Genomic DNA, 19,016 nt, shown 5'->3' on the forward strand with positions numbered 1-19,016 from the left:
GCCTAGGAAAGCAGAACAAGATGGCCTAAGTGATTGGGCCCCATTGCCCACATGGGAGACCTGGAAGAATCTAGTAGCTCTTCAGTCTGGCCCTGCCCTGCCTATTGCAGTCATCTGGGGAGTGTACCAACACATGGAAGTGTGCTTTCTCTGTCTTGTTGCTCTATCATTCTTCCTTTCAAATAAATAAACCTTAAACAATAACAACAAATGGGCCCAGTGCAGTAGCCTAGTGGATGAAGTTCTCACCTTGCATGCATCATTAAACCAGTATGGACACTAGTTCATATTCCAGCTGCTCCATTTCCCATCCAGCTTCCTGCTTGTGGCCTGGGAAGCAGTGGAGGAAAAGGATCCTGGTTCCTGGCTTAAGATCGGCTCAGCTCCAGCTGTTGCAGCTGCTTGGGGAGTGAACCAGTGGACATAAGACCTGTCTCTCCTTCTCTCTGCATATCTACCTTTCCAATAAAAATAAATAAATCTTGGGGCCCGACGCTGTGGCCTAGCGGCTAAAGTCCTCGCCTTGAACGTGCTGGGATCCCATATGGGCACCGGTTCTAATTCTGGCAGCCCCACTTCCCATCCAGCTCCCTGCTTGTGACCTGGGAGGCAGTTGAGGACGGCCCAAGGCCTTGGGACCCTGCACCCACGTGGGAGACTCGGAAAAAGTTCCTGGCTCCTGGCTTTGGATCAGCACAGCACCGGCTGTTGCAGTCACTTGGGGAGTGAATCATCGGATGGACGAACTTTGCCTCTGTCTCTCCTCCTCTCTGTATATCTGACTTTCCAATAAAAAAAAAAAAATAAATCTTTAAAAAAAATCTTAAAAAACATACAGAAAAAAAGCGTCAAGATTTGCCCCTGGCCTCTTTGTGAGAGTGGCTGTGTGGGTTCTCACACAGTATGCTTCGCTGGGCCACTGTTTCCCCATTTGTACCATGGAGGGCTGAGACAGCATCTAAGGCGTGTGGCCCATTCCAGCCAGACACTTAACATTCCTGCATGCCCCACCTCCATGCCACCTGCCTGGGGGAACCCTCCTGGGCTCGCTCACTCTCTCAATCCAGCCTCATGCTACTACTACCTGTGGAAAGCCACAGGAGGAAAAGGACAAGTTAAAGTTGTGGCCACTCCCTTCGCCTCTTTAGCCTTCAGACCATCTGCTATGTGGGTAACCTTGTTTATGGGGATTAGAAATAAGGTATAGCACACGTTTAGCGAAGACACCACACCTCCCAAGGCGGAACCGTTAGACTTCTCGGCCGGCCTCCCACGCCAACCCGCACGCTGCCTGAGGGCAGCCACACAAACAAGCGGAGCGGCCCGGGCCCAGAGCAACGCGGCTTCAATTCCCGGGGGAAAGTCCCAGCGAGCAGACCCCACCTCCAGGAAGTGACGCCAAGGGGCCGAGCGTCGCCGCAGCAGAGACGGGTCGGGGCGGGCCGCGCGCAGCATGGCGGAAGCGGAAGGGAGTTCTCCGCTCCTGCTACTGCCGCCGCCGCCACCCCCGCCCGAGATGGCGGAAGTGGAGGGGCCGACGGCGGCCGAGACGGACATGAAGCAGTACCACGGTTCGAGCGGCGTCGCCATGGACGTGGAGCGGAGCCGCTTCCCTTACTGCGTAGTGTGGACGCCCATCCCGGTGCTCACGTGAGTGTCCTCCGGCGTCCACCCGGGCACCAAGAGGGTCCCGGTAGAGCCGAGGCGAGGGCGGCGTCCTCGGTGGAGAGACGCCCGGCCGGCCAGGGGTCCGGCCCGCTCACCTCGAGTGGTCAGCCAGAGCCCCGGCCGCCTGCGCCAGGGCCGGCCTCCACTGGCGGCCGGGACTCGCTTCCCGCCTTGTTTGCACCTGAGTTCTAGTGCAGCGGGAGCGGTCAGGGGGCCGGGAGGTTCTGCAGCTACGCGCGGACAGAAGAGGAAGCATCTTCATTCATTCGTTCGTGAGCGTCTCCATTTATTAAGTAACAAGGTCACCTCCTGCTGCAAGGGGGTGGTGTGGGGTTGGAGCCGTTCATGCTCCGGGGATCTGGGGTCCCACCCCTTGTCCCACACAACATCTCAGGATTTGGATCCTAGGGATTGCACCTTGCAGAACTGGTGAGGGGAACGGGGGATGAGAAGCCCTTTTCTGTGATCCTCACAGCCAGTTTGTGCAGTAGGCACTGTGAACGCGTGATGGGCACAGGGTCACACCCCAATAAGCCCAAGCGTCCCATACTCCTCCTCCCCAACTGTAACTTTCTTTCTTTTCTTTTTTTTTTTTTTAAGATTTACTTATTTTTATTACAAAGTCAGATATACAGAGGAGAAGAGACAGAGGGGAAGATCTTCTGTCCGATGATTCACTCCCCAAGTGAGCACAGCAGCTAGTACTGCGCCGATCCGAAGCCAGGAGCCAGGAACCTCTTCCAGGTCCCCCGCACGGGTGCAGGGTCCGAAGGATTGGGCCATCCTCCACTGCCTTCAGGGGCAAAAAGCAGGAAGCTGGATGGGAAGTGGAGCTGCCGGGATTAGAACCAGAGTCCATATGGGATCCCGGGGCCTTCAAGGCGAGGACTTCAGCCACTAGGCCACTGCGTCGGGCCCAACTGTCACTTACTTTCTCCACTGCCCCTTCTCCCAGCTCAGCTAGGGGATGAGTTTCTTTCTTTTTTTTTTTTTTTTTTTAAGATTTATTCACTATTATTATAGCCAGATATACAGAGAGGAGGAGAGACAGAGAGGAAGATCTTCCGTCCGATGATCCACTCCCCAAGTGAGCCGCAACGGGCCAGTGCGCGCCGATCCGAAGCTGGGAACCTGGAACCTCTTCCGGGTCTCCCACGCGGGTGCAGGGTCCCAATGCATTGGGCCGTCCTCGACTGCTTTCCCAGGCCACAAGCAGGGAGCTGGATGGGAAGTGAAGCTGCCGGGATTAGAACCGGTGCCCATATGGGATCCCGGGGCTTTCAAGGTGAGGACTTTAGCCGCTAGGCTACGCTGCCGGGCCCTAGGGGATGAGTTTCTTTTCCCAATTGAAAACCAGCCAAACAAATGGAGTCGTTGTTTAGGCCCTTGGTATTGCTGATCCTCAAATGACCTTAAATTTGTGTTGTGTTCAAATAATTGGATTGTTTTGTGTTTTCAACATGCTTGTGCACTTGCTTTCAGTATGCAAATCTGAGTCCTCCAAAAATAAAATGTGCATGAAAATGTGTCCGTGAATTCCTTCAGTTTGTCTGCCACATTTGCTGAGAGACTCCTATGTGCCCAGCCACTCCTCGATGATGAGAAAATATGGTGGTGCGGAAGGCAGAGAGGAAGCCCAGGAGCCCATGGGAGGACTCCCGACATTTGACCCCCGCTGGGAGAAGATGTCAGTATGAAGATCATAGGGAGGGATGCCCAGAGAGTGCTGAGGTTTTGCTCAAACCTGTCCTGTTATCCGGCCATTTCCCATCCTCAGTGATGTGATCTCTACAGAGACCTGGTGGCGGCGAAGTGTAAAGGCACCAGGTTTGTCGGTGACCTTATCAAGAAGCAGCTTACACCCCATTTCCATTCAGATATCTGCAGGTGGTCAGAAGACCAAGATGAGGCAAGGGTTGGGGCACTGCATCCCATACACACGCCAGTTTGAGTCCCGGCTTCTCCACCTCTGATCCAGCTCTCTGCTAATACGCCTGGGAAAGCACAGGAAGATGGCCCAAGTACCTGGGCCCCAACCTCCATATAGGAGACCTGAGAGAAGCTCCAGGCTCCCGGCTTCAGCTTGGCACAGTCCTGGCCATTGCAACAATTTGGAGAGTGAACAGCGGATGGAAGATTTTTCCCTTTTCTCTCCTCTCTGTAATTCGGACTTTCAAATAAATAAATAAATCTTTAGAAAAGAAGAAGGCTGGAACAGGTGAGGCCCCACCCCTGCAGCCAAGGGCTGAGAGATTGCTTGGGGAGAACTGACTGCAGCAGGAGGGAAAGTAGGGCAGGTCAGTTGGCTTGCCCGGGTGCTGTGGTGCGGGCCTGTAGAATGCAGCTCTGGCTGTCGATGGGGCACAAGGAACCGGTTATCTGTCTACCTCTCAGGTGTGGATCATGCTGTGCAAAATGCCAGGTGCTGGTAGCCTAGATGCTGAGGTTGTCACCTTGCATGCGCCAGAATCCCATATGGGCACCAGTTCTAATCCCAGCGGCCCTGCTTCCCATCCAGCTCCCTGCTTGTGGCCTGGGAAGGCAGTCGAGGACGGCCCAAAGCCTTGGGACTTTGCACCCTCATGGGATACCTGGAAGAAATCCCTGGTTCTTGGCTTCGGATTGGCGCACCTCTGGCCATTGCAACCACTTGGAGGATGAATCAACAGATGGAAGATCTTCCTCTTTGTCTCGCCTCCTCTCTGTATATCTGACTTTCCAATAAAAAATAAGTAAATCTTAAAAAAAGAAAAAAGCCAAGTGAGCTAAGAGCTGCCAAGGTGGGATGCTGCCTCTGTCCTGGGGCCTGGTCTGAATACCTCATGTTCATTATCACTCAAGTCTTCCATGCAGACGTAGGAACCATTGTCAACCTTTCACAGATCAGCACATGAAGGCTCAGAGGCTAGCAGGGCTCTTTCCACGAAGATAGCCTACTTTCCTCGATAGAGCTCCAATCCAGGGCTCCTGTATTCAGTATCAGAGACCTATGGGAGTCTTCAGAAATTCATAGTGTGTATGTTGAAAATAGGCATTCCACGATGCCAGCCACCACGTGCACGTGGTGAGCTGTCCCTGGGCTTGCCTGGGCTCCGGGGGCTGCACCCTTCAGGGTGAGTACACCGACCGAGGGGGGGGAGGTCTCCGTGATTGGACAGGGTGGGCCCGGGCCCAAGGCCCACCTGCCGCTCTCATTGATCAGTGGACAGGATTGGGGAGGGGCGGGACCTTGGGCCTGGGAGTTTAAACTTCTAGCAGCTGCTCGGCTGCAGGGGGCCTCAGGACAGGGAGTCTCATGCTCAGATCCCAGACGCCAGCCACCACGTGCACGTGGTAAGCTGTCCCCAGGCCTGCAGCCACTCGGCTGCAGGGGACCTCAGGACGGGGCATCTCATGCCTGGATCCCAGACGCCAGCCACCACATGCACATGGTGGGCTGTCCCCAGGCAGCCAGCGTGCCATTTGGCGCCAGGCCGTGCCTGCTGGCCATCCGGCCGAGGAGCTCTGGGATTTTGGTTCTTTGAATCTCTGCTTAGGTAGCTTGATGCTGAACCCATAGTGCTTTGGGGCCGTGAATCAATCCTAAAGATTCCCAATGAGAGTAAATCTTCCTCTGAAGAACCTGTAATTACTTAACAATGCTGAGTACCGAACACCAGTTCATGCAAAAGCTAAGGCTTGGGGCTTGTCCAGCAGGATGTCCTATTACCTGACATGATGATGAATCAGCAGACGGGTCACAGTAGGCAGGGCCATGACATTAACTAGCATTCGAGAACCATATCTGGGGGTAGATTGTGTGGGGGATGTGTGGGCCAAACCCTGTGGAAATTCTAGCCCCACTGGTTAGCTCAAGAGTTGGGGTGATGATGGACTAAGCTGGGTGTGACCAAGGAGCTTACCATCAACCACAGGTAAAGGAACCCTCAACAGTCTGGACAGGTCAAGGCAGCGGCACCCGAATGTGCATCCTGATTAGGGTGTGGGGTGGGCCGGGCTGCAACGTCCACCAGCTCATACAAGGCCAAATGGAAGGCCAGCCTGTGCCTAAAACCCTTTTGGCATATATGAGAACTGGGTCTGGGAGTGGATCAAGTGAAGGAACTTGGGAAACTCCTCTGGTGAGCCATACCTCCCGCTGGTGAACATGTGGTCCAGACCTGGGGGTCAGACAAGCAGGGCAAAGTAGCTCCAACAGCTGGCTAATGTGTGAATTGGTAATAGAACGGGATGTACTGCCTAGGACTGAACAAACCATAGCTTACAAGCAAAACTAGAAACCAGCATGGAGCACAGGTCATGCCGAGCTAGGCTCTTGCACCTACTGGTCTACGTGAGCCCAGGACACTAAGCCACAGTGTCTAAAGCAGAGGCCGGGACAGGTGAGGGGCTGTGCGAAGCTGAGCCACAGCAACCACTGGCAAGCTTAACACTGGCTGGAAACAGGCCCGGTTGGGGAGCTGGGGGGAGACCCTGGCTGGGTGGAGGTTCCCACCAGGGTGTGTGTGTGCTGGAATGGGGGCTGTGTTCTGATTGGGATACAGTTGTAGTCTCCCTTGGCACAAGTGTGGACTGGGACTGGACACACCGAAACAGGCCAGACTGCAACACATTCTGGTGTTCTGGAGGACCAGGGTAGATGTGGGAAGGACTAGGCTAGGTCTCAACCCCTACTGAGCCATGTGCGAGCTATATGTGGGTATGGACGAGCCATGGCTGGGCTGAAACATCCAATAAGAACCAGTTTGGGTTGAAGGCCAGTTAGGAAAAGCCACTGTCCTTGCTAGGACAGGAGGTGAACTGAGTAGGGCTGGCTCATGGACCCCCTGGTATGCTCGAAATCTGGCACCAGAAGGGGTTCTGATGGAGGAGCCTGAGCAACTCCTCTGATAGGACACAGACCCTACAAATAAGCACAAGAAGCATGGAAGGAAACAGCCCAGAATAGGCCATGGAAAGTGTCCCACTGGCATACATTTGGCATGTGTTGGGGGCAGACCAGGCTGAATCAGTTCATGTCATCCACTGGCAAATCCGAACATCAGAACAGAGTGTGGGTTGTGACAAAAACCAGTGCACAACACGGAATGCCACGGTGAGGTTGCCTGTACCGGATGTGACTGCAGCACCCAACCAGCACGTGTGAGAACCAGGAAGGGGAGGGGGCAGAGCCGGCAGGGGAAGAAGGGGTGGTTCCCTTGCTGGACAGCTACTCCCACTGGAGAGCGTGAGCTGGGATGGGGGCCTCATGTGGACTAGATCAGGGAAAAGCCAGGCTGGGCTGATTATTCCTACTGGTGCAAACAAAATTAGAGTGGGTGAGGGTTGTTTGGACTTAGCCACAGCATCAGCTGGCAGCAGCTGGCACTAGGGGCTAATTCTGTCAAGTCTAACCACAGAACCACCTGGAGAGTGCATAATCCAGGAGTGAGAGAGACCTGGGAGGGAAATAGTGGGCTCCTCCCTCTTGGGTTACCACTCCCATGGGAGGGCACTAACTAACTAGGACAGAGGCTGGGGTGGCTAGACAGACACTCAACAACATCTGTGAGGGCTGGATAGTTGAGCTGGTAAGATGGAACTAAGCTTCAATACTCTTCGACATTTACGAGAGCTAAATGGGATGTGGGAAAGACTGGACTAGTCTGCTACACATACTGGCAAACCAGGGTAGGGGCGGGCCTGGTGGGTGTTATTGTGGGTCGCTCTGACTAGGCTGCAGCTCCCCACTGGTTGATGTGAGGGCCGAGTATGTGCTGGGCAGAACCAGACTGGACTGCAAACACCCACTGGTTCCAGTGGAAGTCTGGACAGAACCAACCCAGCAATTGCAACCACCAGCTGATCGGGGTGATGGACTGTGCTGGGGCCTGTACTTGCTAGTACATACAAGAATCTGGTCTGGGAACACCTCAGACAAAGTTTCTTTGGGGATCTTCCCAGTCAAAATGCCGGACTCAGAACCCTAACCAAGAAAAGACAGAAGATAGAACAGGTCAATCAACCACCTCAGCTGTATGTTGGCAGCGAAATACGGGGCAAATGGAGACTATGATGGACTATGTCCATCAGTGGATTCTGCAACGACCTCATCATGCTTGGAGTGGCGAGATTGGCAGCGATTCATAACTGGTGAACTATCAAAACCACTTGAGCAAGTATCTCAGATCATGCCCCACATCCAGGACCTGGGGTGGGTGGGAAACTCGGTGTGGCTTCTCCCTCAATATCCCCCTTTACCTCAGATACATGACGGAAACAATATGGAAATAATAGTCTTACCCACTTTCCCATAACCCTTGAACCTTTTTACCCTAATTAACAATTTAAAGACTGTCAAAAATACAATAAAAAAAATCCCAAAAACAAACAAAAAACAAATAAAAAATGAAAATAGGCATTCCAGAAAGTATAGATTTAAATTTCAGGTTATTTACACCAAAATAGTTATTTATTCCCACACACTTCCCCACCCCCCGCAAGGATTTATTTATTTAGGAGGCAGAGTTAGAGGGAGAAACAGAGATCTGTCGTTTTTTCTGTCTGCTGGTTCACTCCCCAAATGATTGCAGTGGCCAAGGCTTGCCAGGCAGGATCCAGGAGCTCCCCACAAGTTTGCACGTAGGCTACAACCCCGCAGGCCATCTTCTGCTTTCCCAGGGGCACTGGCAGGAAGCTGGAGCAGAAGTGCAGCTGTCACAACTCATACCAGTGGCCTTCTGGGATGCTGGCACTGCAGGTGCCACAGCACTAAGCCCCACAGAAGCCCCTTTCTACACACTGAGGGACCCTCATGTTCCAGTCCACAGGGCAGCTGGAGAACTTCCTGAAGCTTCCTGCCTGATCAGCAGCTTTGAGGGCATCACTCTCAGCACTTTCCCATGTCCAGGGCTCTGCTGCTGTCTCCAGCCTTATTGGCACCTGTGGCTTGTGAACAACTGGTCACACCCAGCCAGATGAAAGGATGGGGTGGGCAGGAGGAGCCAAATGGGTTGCTCTCATAATTGCCAGTGTCCATCTCCAAGGTGCAGGGCTAGCTCATCAGTCATTGGGCGTTCAGAATAAGCAGCAGCCATGGGGGCTCAGCCTAGGAGCTGCTGCAATAAACAGGACAAAAATGTGTGCTCTCAGGCCCAATGTGGTAGCCTAGTGGCAAGTCTTCGCATTGTGTGCGTCGGGATCCCATATTGGCACCAGTTTATATCCCAGCTGCTCCACTTGCCTTCTAGCTTCCTGCTTCTGACCTGGAAAAGCAGTCGAGAACAGCCCAAAGCCTTGAGACCTTGCACCCATGTGGGAGACCCAGAAGCTCCTGGCTTCGGATCAGCTCAGCTCTGTTGCAGCCACTTGGGGAGTGAACCAGTGGATGGAAGATTTTTTTTCTGTCTTTCCTTTTCTCTGTAAATCTGACTTTTTAAAAAAAAATGTGTGCTCTCCCTCATGACAGGAAACAGTCCCCACGGAGTAACTCAGATTACTGCAGATAGTGGCAGCTCTGCGAAGAAAACAAAGCCAAGCACCAGAGCCTGGGCTTGTGCGTGTGGCTGCTTGCACAGGCTTCGTCCAGGGGCACTTCCAGAGCTGACTTTGAAACCAAGGCTGAGCAAGGCGCCAGCTGGGGAAATGTGTTCCCGGCAAGCAAACATCGTTGTCACCAGGACAAGCAGTGAGGGGAGTCCCAAGGCATCCTCGGGGCCACACTGGGAAGGGGGTCCAAGTGTGACAGGCATAACAGGAAGCCGTCAGCAGGTGTTGGCCAGAGGGGATGGAATCTGAAGTCTGTCCTCCAAAGGTCGCAGCAGCCGCCCAGGCACACGGGTTACAGATCCTGAAGATCATTAGGCTGTCCACATGCATCTGCCCAGTCCTCCTATTTAGGACCTTGAATCCTGCTCTTCACCAGCCCATTGGCAGTGCTGTAGTCACGGTCACCATCTGTGCCTCTGAGCCGGCCTCCCTCCTGCCCAGCACGGTTCCTTCCACATCCCATTCCCTAGACGGGCTGCACTTTGGCTGTCTGCTAATACAAGGCAGGCTCTGTGAAGCCTTCATTGCTCCACCCCAGGGCCATGGAACAGCTTCCTGGAGCTGTGTCTGCCACCCCAACAGGCACTGAGTAGTCATGTTCACGTGTTCTTGTGGCCCCGTGAGACCTTCACCAGCTGCCACAGCTCTGTAGTCCCCAGCCTTGGGAGGGCTGTCTCAGGCTGGACATGTCTGAGGTCCCTAGCTGGAGCATGATGGGCTCCATCTGAGATTGGGGTGTGTGTGTGTGTGTGTTCGTTCCTCAGTACCCATGGCTTTTTACAAAATGGCCTTTTAGTTCCTGCAACCCTGCTTTTGTCCTGATCATACTCTTCAAGAAGCCATTCCAGGGCCCGGCGTCGTGGCCTAGAAGCTAAAGTCCTCGCCTTGAACGTACCGGGATCCCATATGGGCACCAGTTCTAATCCCGGCAGCTTCACTTCCCATCCAGCTCCCTGCTTGTGGCCTGGGAAAGCAATTGAGGACGGCCCAAAGCTTTGGGACCCTGCACCCGCGTGGGAGACCTGGAGGAGGTTCCTGGCTCCTGGCATCAGATCGGCGCAGTACCGGCCCGTTGCGGCTCACTTGGGGAGTGAATCATCGGACGGAAGATCTTCCTCTCTGACTTTCCTCCTCTCTCTGTATATCTGACTTTGTAATAAACATAAAATCTTTTTAAAAAAAAAAGCCATTCCATTGTTGTTTTTAATGATGTATGTAATATTTTGAAAGTCAAGGTTATAGAGATGGGGGAGAAACAGAGACATCGTCCATTCACTGGTTTACTTCTCAGATATCTGCAGCAGCTAGGGCTGGACCAAGCCAACACCATGAATCAGGAGCTTCATCAGGGTCTTCCCTGTGGATACCAGGAGCCTTCCTCTGCTGCTTTCCTGGGCACAGTAGCAGGGAGCTAAATTGGAAGTAGAGCAACCAAGACAAGAACCAGCATCCATCTGAAATGTCAACATTACAGGCAGAGGCTTTACCTGTTATGCCACAATGTCAACTCTATAAACTTAATGAAGTGTAACTTTTTAAAAACACATATATATTTTGTTAGAAAGAGTTACAAGTTGAGAGATTGCCATCCACTGGTTCAGTCCCCAGGTGGGCACAATTCCTAAGCTGAATGCAGGAGCCAGGAGCTTCTTCCAGGTCTCGCACATGGCTGCAGTGGCCTAAGGACTTGAACTATCTTCGGTTGCTTTTCCAGGTGCATTGGCAGGAAGCTGAATCAGAAGTGGAGCATCTGGAACTCAAACCAGCACCCGTATGGGATGCCAGTACTACTGGTGCACCATGTAACTGATCTACCATAAGGTGCACGTATTATCAGGATGCAGCTTAGCACACATGTGCAACCACTGTGTGGACAGAGAGCTCATTTCCAGGGCCCAGAGGACTCCTTGTGCACTGTCCCCATCAATTCTCCAATCACAGCCTCCCTTTTTACCTCTAGCCATGAATCTTTTGCCTCTTTTTTTTTTGCAAAAAAAGATTTATTTATTTGAAAGAATGACAGAGACAGGGAGAGAAAGATGCTGTGTGTGCTAGCTCACTCACCAGATAACCACAACAGCAAGGGCGAGGCCAGGCCACGCCACACCCAGGAGCCAGGAATGCTGTCTGGGTCACCCATGTTGATGGCAGGACCCCCAGTATTTGGGCCATCACCCACTGTCTACCCAGGATGCATTAGCAAGAAGGTAGGTTGGGAACCAAACCGTGGGGACTCAGACTGATGCGATGTGGGCGGCAGGCATCTTAAGCAGCAGGTTTAACTTCTGCGCCACCACACCCCCCTCTACTAGTGCACCTCCTTAAACTCTGTGTAGTTGACTACATTATATAGTATCTGAGGAAGGTTTCTCACTCAGTCTCACATCTCTGAGAGTCTGTTTTTTTTTTTTTTTTTAAAGATTTATTTATTTTATTACAGCCAGATATATACAGAGGAGAGACAGAGAGGAAGATCTTCCGTCCGATGATTCACTCCCCAAGTGAGCCGCAACGGGCCGATGCGCGCCGATCCGAAGCCGGGAACCTGGAACCTCTTCCGGGTCTCCCACGCGGGTGCAGTGTCCCAATGCATTGGGCCGTCCTCAACTGCTTTCCCAGGCCACAAGCAGGGAGCTGGATGGGAAGTGGAGCTGCCGGGATTAGAACCGGCGCCCATATGGGATCCCGGGGCTTTCAAGGCGAGGACTTTAGCCACTAGGCCACGCCGCCGGGCCCGGAGAGTCTGTTTTATAAGGGTCTGTTTTATATGGTAGATCAGAGTCTGTTTTATAAGTCTGTTTTCATTTGTTATGTGTGATTTCATTGTACAACTCTTATTTAACCACTTTACTGTTGGACACTTGAATTATTTCTAGTTATTTTTTTTAATCAGCTATATTAAAATATAGCTTTCATTCATTAAAATTCTAAGAGTGCAATAAATTTTGACCATCATTTCCCCCTTTTAAAGAAATTGAAAAGTGAGGCTGGCATGATAGCATAGCAAACTGATCTTCAGCCTGCAGGTGTCAGCATTCCATGTGGACACTGGTTCGTCTCCTGGCTGCTCCCCCCCTTTTTTTTTTTAAGATTTATTTTATTATGTTTTTTTATTGGAAAGGAAAAATACAGAAAGAAGGAAATACAAAGAGAAAGATCTTCCATCCACTGGTTCACTCCCCCAGTGGCTGCAGTGACCAGAACTGAGCTGATCTGAAGTTAGGAGCCAGGAGTCTCTGGGTCTTCTACGCGGGTGCAGGGTCCCACGGATTTGGGCCATCCTCAGCTACTTTCCCAGGCCAGAAGCAGAGAGCTGGATGGGAAGTGGAGCAGCTGGGACATGAACCAGCACACATGGGCTCCTGGCACATGCAAGGCAAGGATTTAGCCAGTGAGCCATAGTGTTGGGTCGCTGGCTGCTCTACCTCTAACCCAGCTTCCTGCTAATGGCCTGGGAAAGCAGCAGAAGATGGCTTAAGTCCTTTGGCCCCTGCACCTGCATGGGAGACTTAGAAAAAACAGAGTGACAGAAAAACAGATCTTCCATCTGCTGGTTCATTTCCCAGACATGGGGACTGGGCCAAGCTGAAGCCAGGAGCCAGGAGCTGTTCCGAGACTCCCGCTTGGGTGGCTGAGACCCAAGCACTTGAGCCTTGGTCTGCCTCCCAGGATGCACATGAATAGACAGTGGGATCAGCAGTGGAGGTGGGCCTCCCATGCAGGCACTCTGCCGTGGGGTGCCTGGTAGGCATCCCAAGCAACATCTGCACAGCTGTGCTCGACACAGTCACCAGTTCCAGCTATCTTAAGTGAAAGTGCCAGGAACATCCTTTTCATTTTTTTGTTTTGTTTTTAAGATTTTTATTGGAAAGGCGGATTTACAGAGGAGACAGAAAGATCTTCCATGTCCCCAAATGGGCTGGAAGATCTTAGCTGATCTGGAACCAGGAACTTCTTCTGTGTTTCTCACATGAGTGCAGGGCCCCAAGGCTTTGGGCCATCCTCTGCTGCTTTCCCAGCAGAGGATAAACAGGAGCTAGATGGGAAGTAGAATAGCTGGGATGTGAACCAGTGCCCATATGAGATGCCAATGCTTGGAGGTGAAAGATTAGCCAGTTGAGCCCTTGTGCCAGACCCTAAACGTCCTTTTCAATAGCTCTGATGAACATGGCATTCATTCTGCTAGATGCTCTTGGAAGTAGAACCCAGAAGCCTAGCTTATGTCGCCAGGCTGTTTTCCAGAGTGATGGCAGAAACGATTTAGAGTCTGCTCGCGGTGAATAAATTCTGGTTGCTCGTCACCCTGTGCATTCAACCTCATCCTTTAACTGGGGCCAGCTGGGGGAGGGGAGTCTTTCATGTTGGTGTCCCCTTGGGTGGTCATCTGCAGTCGCTCCTGAGGACAGCACAAAAGCCACCCCACAGTGCGTGTTTGCATGCTTCCTTGACCATGTCCCTTCCTTGTCCTCTCCCTTACAGGTGGTTTTTCCCCATCATTGGCCACATGGGCATCTGCACATCCACAGGAGTCATCCGGGACTTTGCTGGCCCCTACTTTGTCTCGGTGAGTCCCCCTTCTGCCCGCCCCTCTGGGAATTCCAGGGCTTCCGGGGAAGGCTGTCAGTCTTGTGCTGCCATAGCCCAGGAGCAGGTGGACAACACAGCATCCCAGACCTGGCCTCCCCAGCCTATGACCCCTGCCCGTTTCTCTTGTCTCCAGGAAGGAACAGGAGGGCAGTATTTGGTGGAAGGATTCTTAAGTAACTGGCCCAGCCTTTTGCCCCAGCCCCCGAGCTCTGAGACATGAGTAGGGTTAGGGTTAGAGTAGTGAGTTAGATTATCTGGGAAGCACAGCTCTGCACCTGCAGAAGGTGGGAGTCACCATAGGCAGCAGTGAGGCCGGCATGCTTCCCTGGAGTAGACCAGCACTGCCCCTCTGGGCTGGCTTCGGTGAGCATGCCCAATGTGCCTGTGTCCATGCATCTGCAGCTTGAAGGAAGGTGCGCAGGCTCCAGGGAATGTATTTTCTTAGTCTATCGTCTCAGCATAGTCTCACTTCCCATATACCAACACTTCCCAAGCACTACTCCCACTACCTCTGACCAGCTCTGTCCACAGGGCCTCCCTGCATGTGACCCCCAAGAGCCCAGGTCTCAGTTGGTGGGCCTAGGGCTTGACGGCGGCCTAGCAGCCCCTGGCCTGCCACCCACAGAGCTGGGCTCCGTGGGGGCCACTGACCAGATTGGGAGGCCAGAGTGCTGCTGTCATTCACACTGGGAGAGGAATGACTTGCCTGACACTTGATGAAGTGTCAGAGATGAGTGACCAGAATACTGGAGAACGAGACATCCCTGATGCCACGCAAGGGCACTGGTGACTGGAGCCCAAGGCCCGTGGCCTCCCAGTGTGATGCCCTTTTGCCATGCTGCCTTCATCCCTCAGAGCAATTGCTAGTAGCCATGCAGGTGCTGTGGCAGCCCCTGGGCAGGCCCAAACCACTCTCCCACTACTGACCTCTGCTCTTGTCCCTTAACAGGAAGACAACATGGCCTTTGGAAAGCCTGCCAAGTAAGTGAACACCTGTGACTGGCCTCAAGGTCGACTTCCTCCTTCCAGGCTAGGCCAGGCCTTCCGGGGTGCAGCAGGGCCAATACCCTGAAGAAGGGATATGGAGGGGAGGGATGGTGGGTCTACCGGAGTGGAGCAGCCCTGTGCTGGCTGGCACCTGCTGGGCCAGGTGCTGGCTTGGGCCTTTACCTGTGGAAGGTACAGGTTTTGCCTCAGCTGTGCAGGTCATGCTTTAGCTACATGGCACAAGGGAGGAAAGAGAAGAGATGGGCAGGGGGTCTCCTTAGGAAGTGATGGAGCCGCCCTTGGCCCCACGCCTAGCCCCTTCGCATCCCGCTCCCTCCTGCCCCTCGGAGTGAACAAAGTGTCGGAGGCAAGCCAGGTCTCGGTCAGCTGGCACTATTGTAGCTGCGGATTTCTTATTTCTCAGTTTTTTCACCACAGATGCATGCCTGGGGAAAAAGTGGCCATCAGGATTCTCAGAGGAGCACCTGGTGCCCAGGTACCCATGGCTGCATCAGGACGAAGGAGCTAAGGAGGGTGGGGACTCCTTTCGGCCAAGGCAGCTAGAAGCCCAGCTCCCCAACCAACCCTGGTCTGACTTGCTCAGGATGGGAATGTGGGCCAGGGCCTCCGGGCCAGGAGTTGGTGGCAGATGGATTTTCAGACACCCTTAAGGAACCCCTCCTCCAGGCAGGAGCCCTCCAGCCAGCCATGCCATGGTGGGTTTTCACAGTCTGGGCCCTTCACTCAGCAGCCGGGGCCCCTCTGACCTGCCAGCACTCTTAGACCTGGAGCCACCAGGGCATTCCATGGCCTAGAGTGGCCATTCCTGTCCCGCTTGCTGAAGGCAAGGACTCAGCGGCCCCAGCTTCGTTCCAGCACATCCCTTGGCTCCCATCTCCTGAGTGCTCCAGCAAGGCCCAGCCACTTGGTCCCTGGGGACATTGCAATGGGACCCCTCTTGCTGTGTCACGGCATCCCTCTGCCCAGAAGGTCCACCTCCACTGTGCAGGCCTGGCTGACCCCTCCTCTAGTCTGGCTCAGCTCCAAGAAGCGGCCTCTTACCTGGTCTGGATCACCCAGGATCGTGTACTCGTTTCTTAGAACCCACGAAGTCCTCTCACACTTCCACAGGTTGGATGGCCAAGGTCAGGGCACCAGTGCATTCAGGGTCTGGAGGGGCCCAACGTGTCTTCTCCCCATCACCTCACCTAGCAGAAGGGCCAAGGCCTTTCTTCCGAGGTCACTGATCCTATTCAGATGGCCTTCACCATGACCTAATCCCCATCTCCTGACACCACCACCGTGGGGTTCTGTTTAACCCCAGGGAGACACAGACTGTGGTTCTCTATGACTGAGTGAATCCATCTGCCAGGGTCCCCCAGGGCAATAGACATTTCCTACGTGTCTGAGCCTTGCTCCCAGTCCCAGGCCCGGCTTGCCCCTAGCCTCGGCTGCCAGCTACAGAGCAAGCACAGAGCAGTCCTCTGAGAACGTTAGCAGGGCCGAGCCAATGCCTAGAATTCCTTTCCTGGTAGGTACTGGAAGTTGGACCCCGCTCAGGTCTACGCCAGCGGGCCCAACGCGTGGGACACAGCCGTGCACGATGCCTCTGAAGAGTACAAGCACCGCATGGTAGGAGCTGGCTCTCCAGGGGCAGGGATGAGGCAACCCCGGCAGCCCATCGTGACACAGCCCTTCCTGTACCTCCAGCACAATCTCTGCTGTGACAACTGCCACTCCCACGTGGCCCTGGCCCTGAACCTGATGCGCTACAACAACAGCACCAGCTGGAACATGGTGACGCTCTGCTTCTTCTGCCTGCTGTACGGAAAGTATGTCAGGTAAGCAGTCCGCCCGCCTTCAAGGCTTCAGTCCTGCATCGGCAGGAACAGTTGAGGCAGGTGCCTGTTGTGGCCGTGAAGGTTCTAGAATGCTGAACTAAGTTCCCTGGAGAGGAACGTGTCTGTGCTGAAGTGCAGCTCTGCACAGGCAGGTCCTGGGCTCAGCTCTGCTGCTTGCCCCCTGCTGAGGCCTCTGCATGCTGCTGCTAACCTTGGCCAGGTGGGGCTGAGGAGCCACCTTCGCTCTTAGCAGGGGGATCTTCATGAGCTGCTGTGGTGGCCACCCCCACGGGAACTTGCCAGGCAGCCTTGTCAGAAGCAGGGTTCCGGGCAGCTGGGCCCAGGGGTGGCCCAGGTAAACCTTGGAAGCTACTGTCCTGTGACTGGTGAGGTAGAAGGCATTTATCCTGATTCTTGGCTAACAAGGGAGCTCTGAGAGCTTGAATGAGGCCTATGGTCCCAGCAAAACCCAGACATGAACCAGCTTACACCTGAGCTAGTCTGAGTGCCTCTCTCAGTTTCTTTCCTGTGTTTATTGTGAAATTTCTAGAAAGGAAATGTGGGGAAAGGCTCAGAGATCCCCCTGAGAGCAAGACCAGGCCACAGGGGCAGATGGTGCCAGGTCTGAGCCCAGCTGTGCACTGTGCTGGTGCCCGTTGCCCTCCCCTGCCTTCTGTCTCAGTGCCCACAACAGCTATGGGCTGAGAGCATGTGTGGCCTCCACGCTCAGTTCCTGGTCCTCCTGCTGGAGGCCTCTGCCTGGAGCTAGGTGCTTGTGTGTGGAGTCTGCCTGCAGGAGGTCAGTAGCTCTACACCCAGCACCTGGCACAGCCCCTGTGTTGTGAATACCAGGCTGGGCCCTGTGCCTTGATTGACCAAATTTGGGGCTGAGGGGCTCCAGGGGGCTTCCTTGGGGACGGTGGCGCTGTTGGGGACTGGGAGGATGGTTCTATGAACCACATACTTGTTCACCTGTCCATACCTGCCCCTCTTCTCTCTCCCTCAGTGTCGGGGCCTTTGTAAAGACCTGGCTGCCCTTCCTGCTCCTCCTGGGCATCGTCCTGACCTTCAGCCTGGCCTTCAACCTGCGGTGATAGCTGCCAGAGGCCCTGAGCCAACCAGACCCTCAAGAAGGCAGCTGCTGCCTTTTTAGGTTCCAGATTCGGCCTCCTCATTCCTCATCAACAGCAGAGTTGGCCTGCTGTTGCAGACCCAGTGGCCTGGGCTGGGGGATTGGAAGGGTTGAGGGAGAGTATGGGATGGGATGGGTATTTGCTGGTCCTGCCACCCATGAGCTCCCTGTGTTCCCTACCCTGTGGCACCCTCTTGGTTCCTGTGTTAGAAAGACCTCAGCCACCGCTGTAGAGCTTCTCCCACCCCTGCCTACAGGGTCACCCAGTGCCAGGACCGGGGACATTTGGCCCATGTTCAGGGCAGGACAGGGCCCGGTTGGGAGCCAGATTTGGAGTTGTCCCTCTGCCACTGGCTCCAGGATGGGGTGAGTTAGGGCCACTCAACTGCCCTGGAGCCTTGGCCAGGGGCCTCAGGAATGGCCAAGGGGCAGACTGGGCCCTCCTTGGGCACCTGCCAGCAGCTGCCCTTGGGGTTCTTTGAGCCCCACCTGCCAATAGCCACCAGCTCCTACAGCCACTTGCCCCTCTTCTAGGACCTCCCAGCCCTCAGACCCAGTCTCCCCTGCTTTGGGGGGGCCTAGCTGGCATGGGGAGCAGAGCTGGCTTGTGTACAGTGGTCCCCTATAGATGAAGCCTAGTTGTAGCCTTCATATGGGGGTGGCAACCCTTAGGTCCAACAAGATGGGTGGCCCATCAGGGCAAGGGGGCCAGTTCCTCAAATCAGTGAGCCCTGTGCTGCTTGCATCACCCCTGCTCTGTGGGTCCCTTTGTGAGGGGCTCCTGAATAGGACAATAAAGACTGTGACTCCGCATGTAGTCCTGTCATTGTTTCCCTCTGGGGCCCAACTTTCCCTTCACTTCCTTGGTACCTCTGTGCCTTGTAGGGTGTGGGACCCGGGTTGCCAGCACAAGCTGGGAGACTGGGGTCGGGGAGGGGCAGAAATGTCAGTGTTTGCCCTGCTCCTGTGCTGGATTCAGGAGTCACTGCCATCCCACACATACGGTTATTGGAGCCGCTCCTACACTCTTATGGGGAAGAACTTGGCCACATGGTTGGGATGGGGGCTGGCAGCCCGCCCCCTTGTCCCTTCCCCTCTCTCCATTCATTCTCTGCACAGCCTGCAGCGCTGGCCCACTTGCGCACCTTTTTCTCCTGTTGAAATCGTGGCTCACTTCCCCAGGCCCAGCATAAAAGTGGCTTCGTTGGGGCCAGTGTTGTGTCGTGGATAAAACCACTGCCTGCAACTCCAGCATTTCATGTGGGTGCTGGTTT

At 54.2% G+C, this 19,016-nt stretch overlaps 1 protein-coding gene across 1 annotated transcript; it reads left to right on the forward strand.

Moving 5' to 3' along the window:
- Window positions 1–1,385: 1,385 nt before the first annotated feature.
- TMEM222 (transmembrane protein 222) lies at window positions 1,386–18,553 on the forward strand. The gene is made up of 6 exons (XM_004592200.2): window positions 1,386–1,650; window positions 13,675–13,759; window positions 14,732–14,763; window positions 16,305–16,401; window positions 16,480–16,610; window positions 17,617–18,553. Exons 1-6 carry the CDS (start codon window positions 1,454–1,456, stop codon window positions 17,702–17,704), a joined length of 630 nt encoding a protein of 209 aa, XP_004592257.2. The 5' UTR covers window positions 1,386–1,453; the 3' UTR covers window positions 17,705–18,553.
- The last annotated feature ends 463 nt before the right edge of the window (window positions 18,554–19,016 follow it).

The sequence above is a fragment of the Ochotona princeps genome, chromosome 2 (genome assembly GCF_030435755.1).
Source record: "Ochotona princeps isolate mOchPri1 chromosome 2, mOchPri1.hap1, whole genome shotgun sequence".
NCBI lineage: Eukaryota > Metazoa > Chordata > Mammalia > Lagomorpha > Ochotonidae > Ochotona > Ochotona princeps.

Excerpts from the sequence above, each read along its gene's own strand:
- TMEM222 (XM_004592200.2), top strand. The coding sequence starts at position 1,454 with ATGGCGGAAGCGGAAGGGAGTTCTCCGCTCCTGCTACTGCCGCCGCCG. Across the intron at positions 14,764-16,304 it reads GCCTTTGGAAAGCCTGCCAA|GTACTGGAAGTTGGACCCCG; the intron begins GTAAGTGAACAC and ends CTTTCCTGGTAG. Across the intron at positions 16,611-17,616 it reads CTGTACGGAAAGTATGTCAG|TGTCGGGGCCTTTGTAAAGA; the intron begins GTAAGCAGTCCG and ends TCTCTCCCTCAG.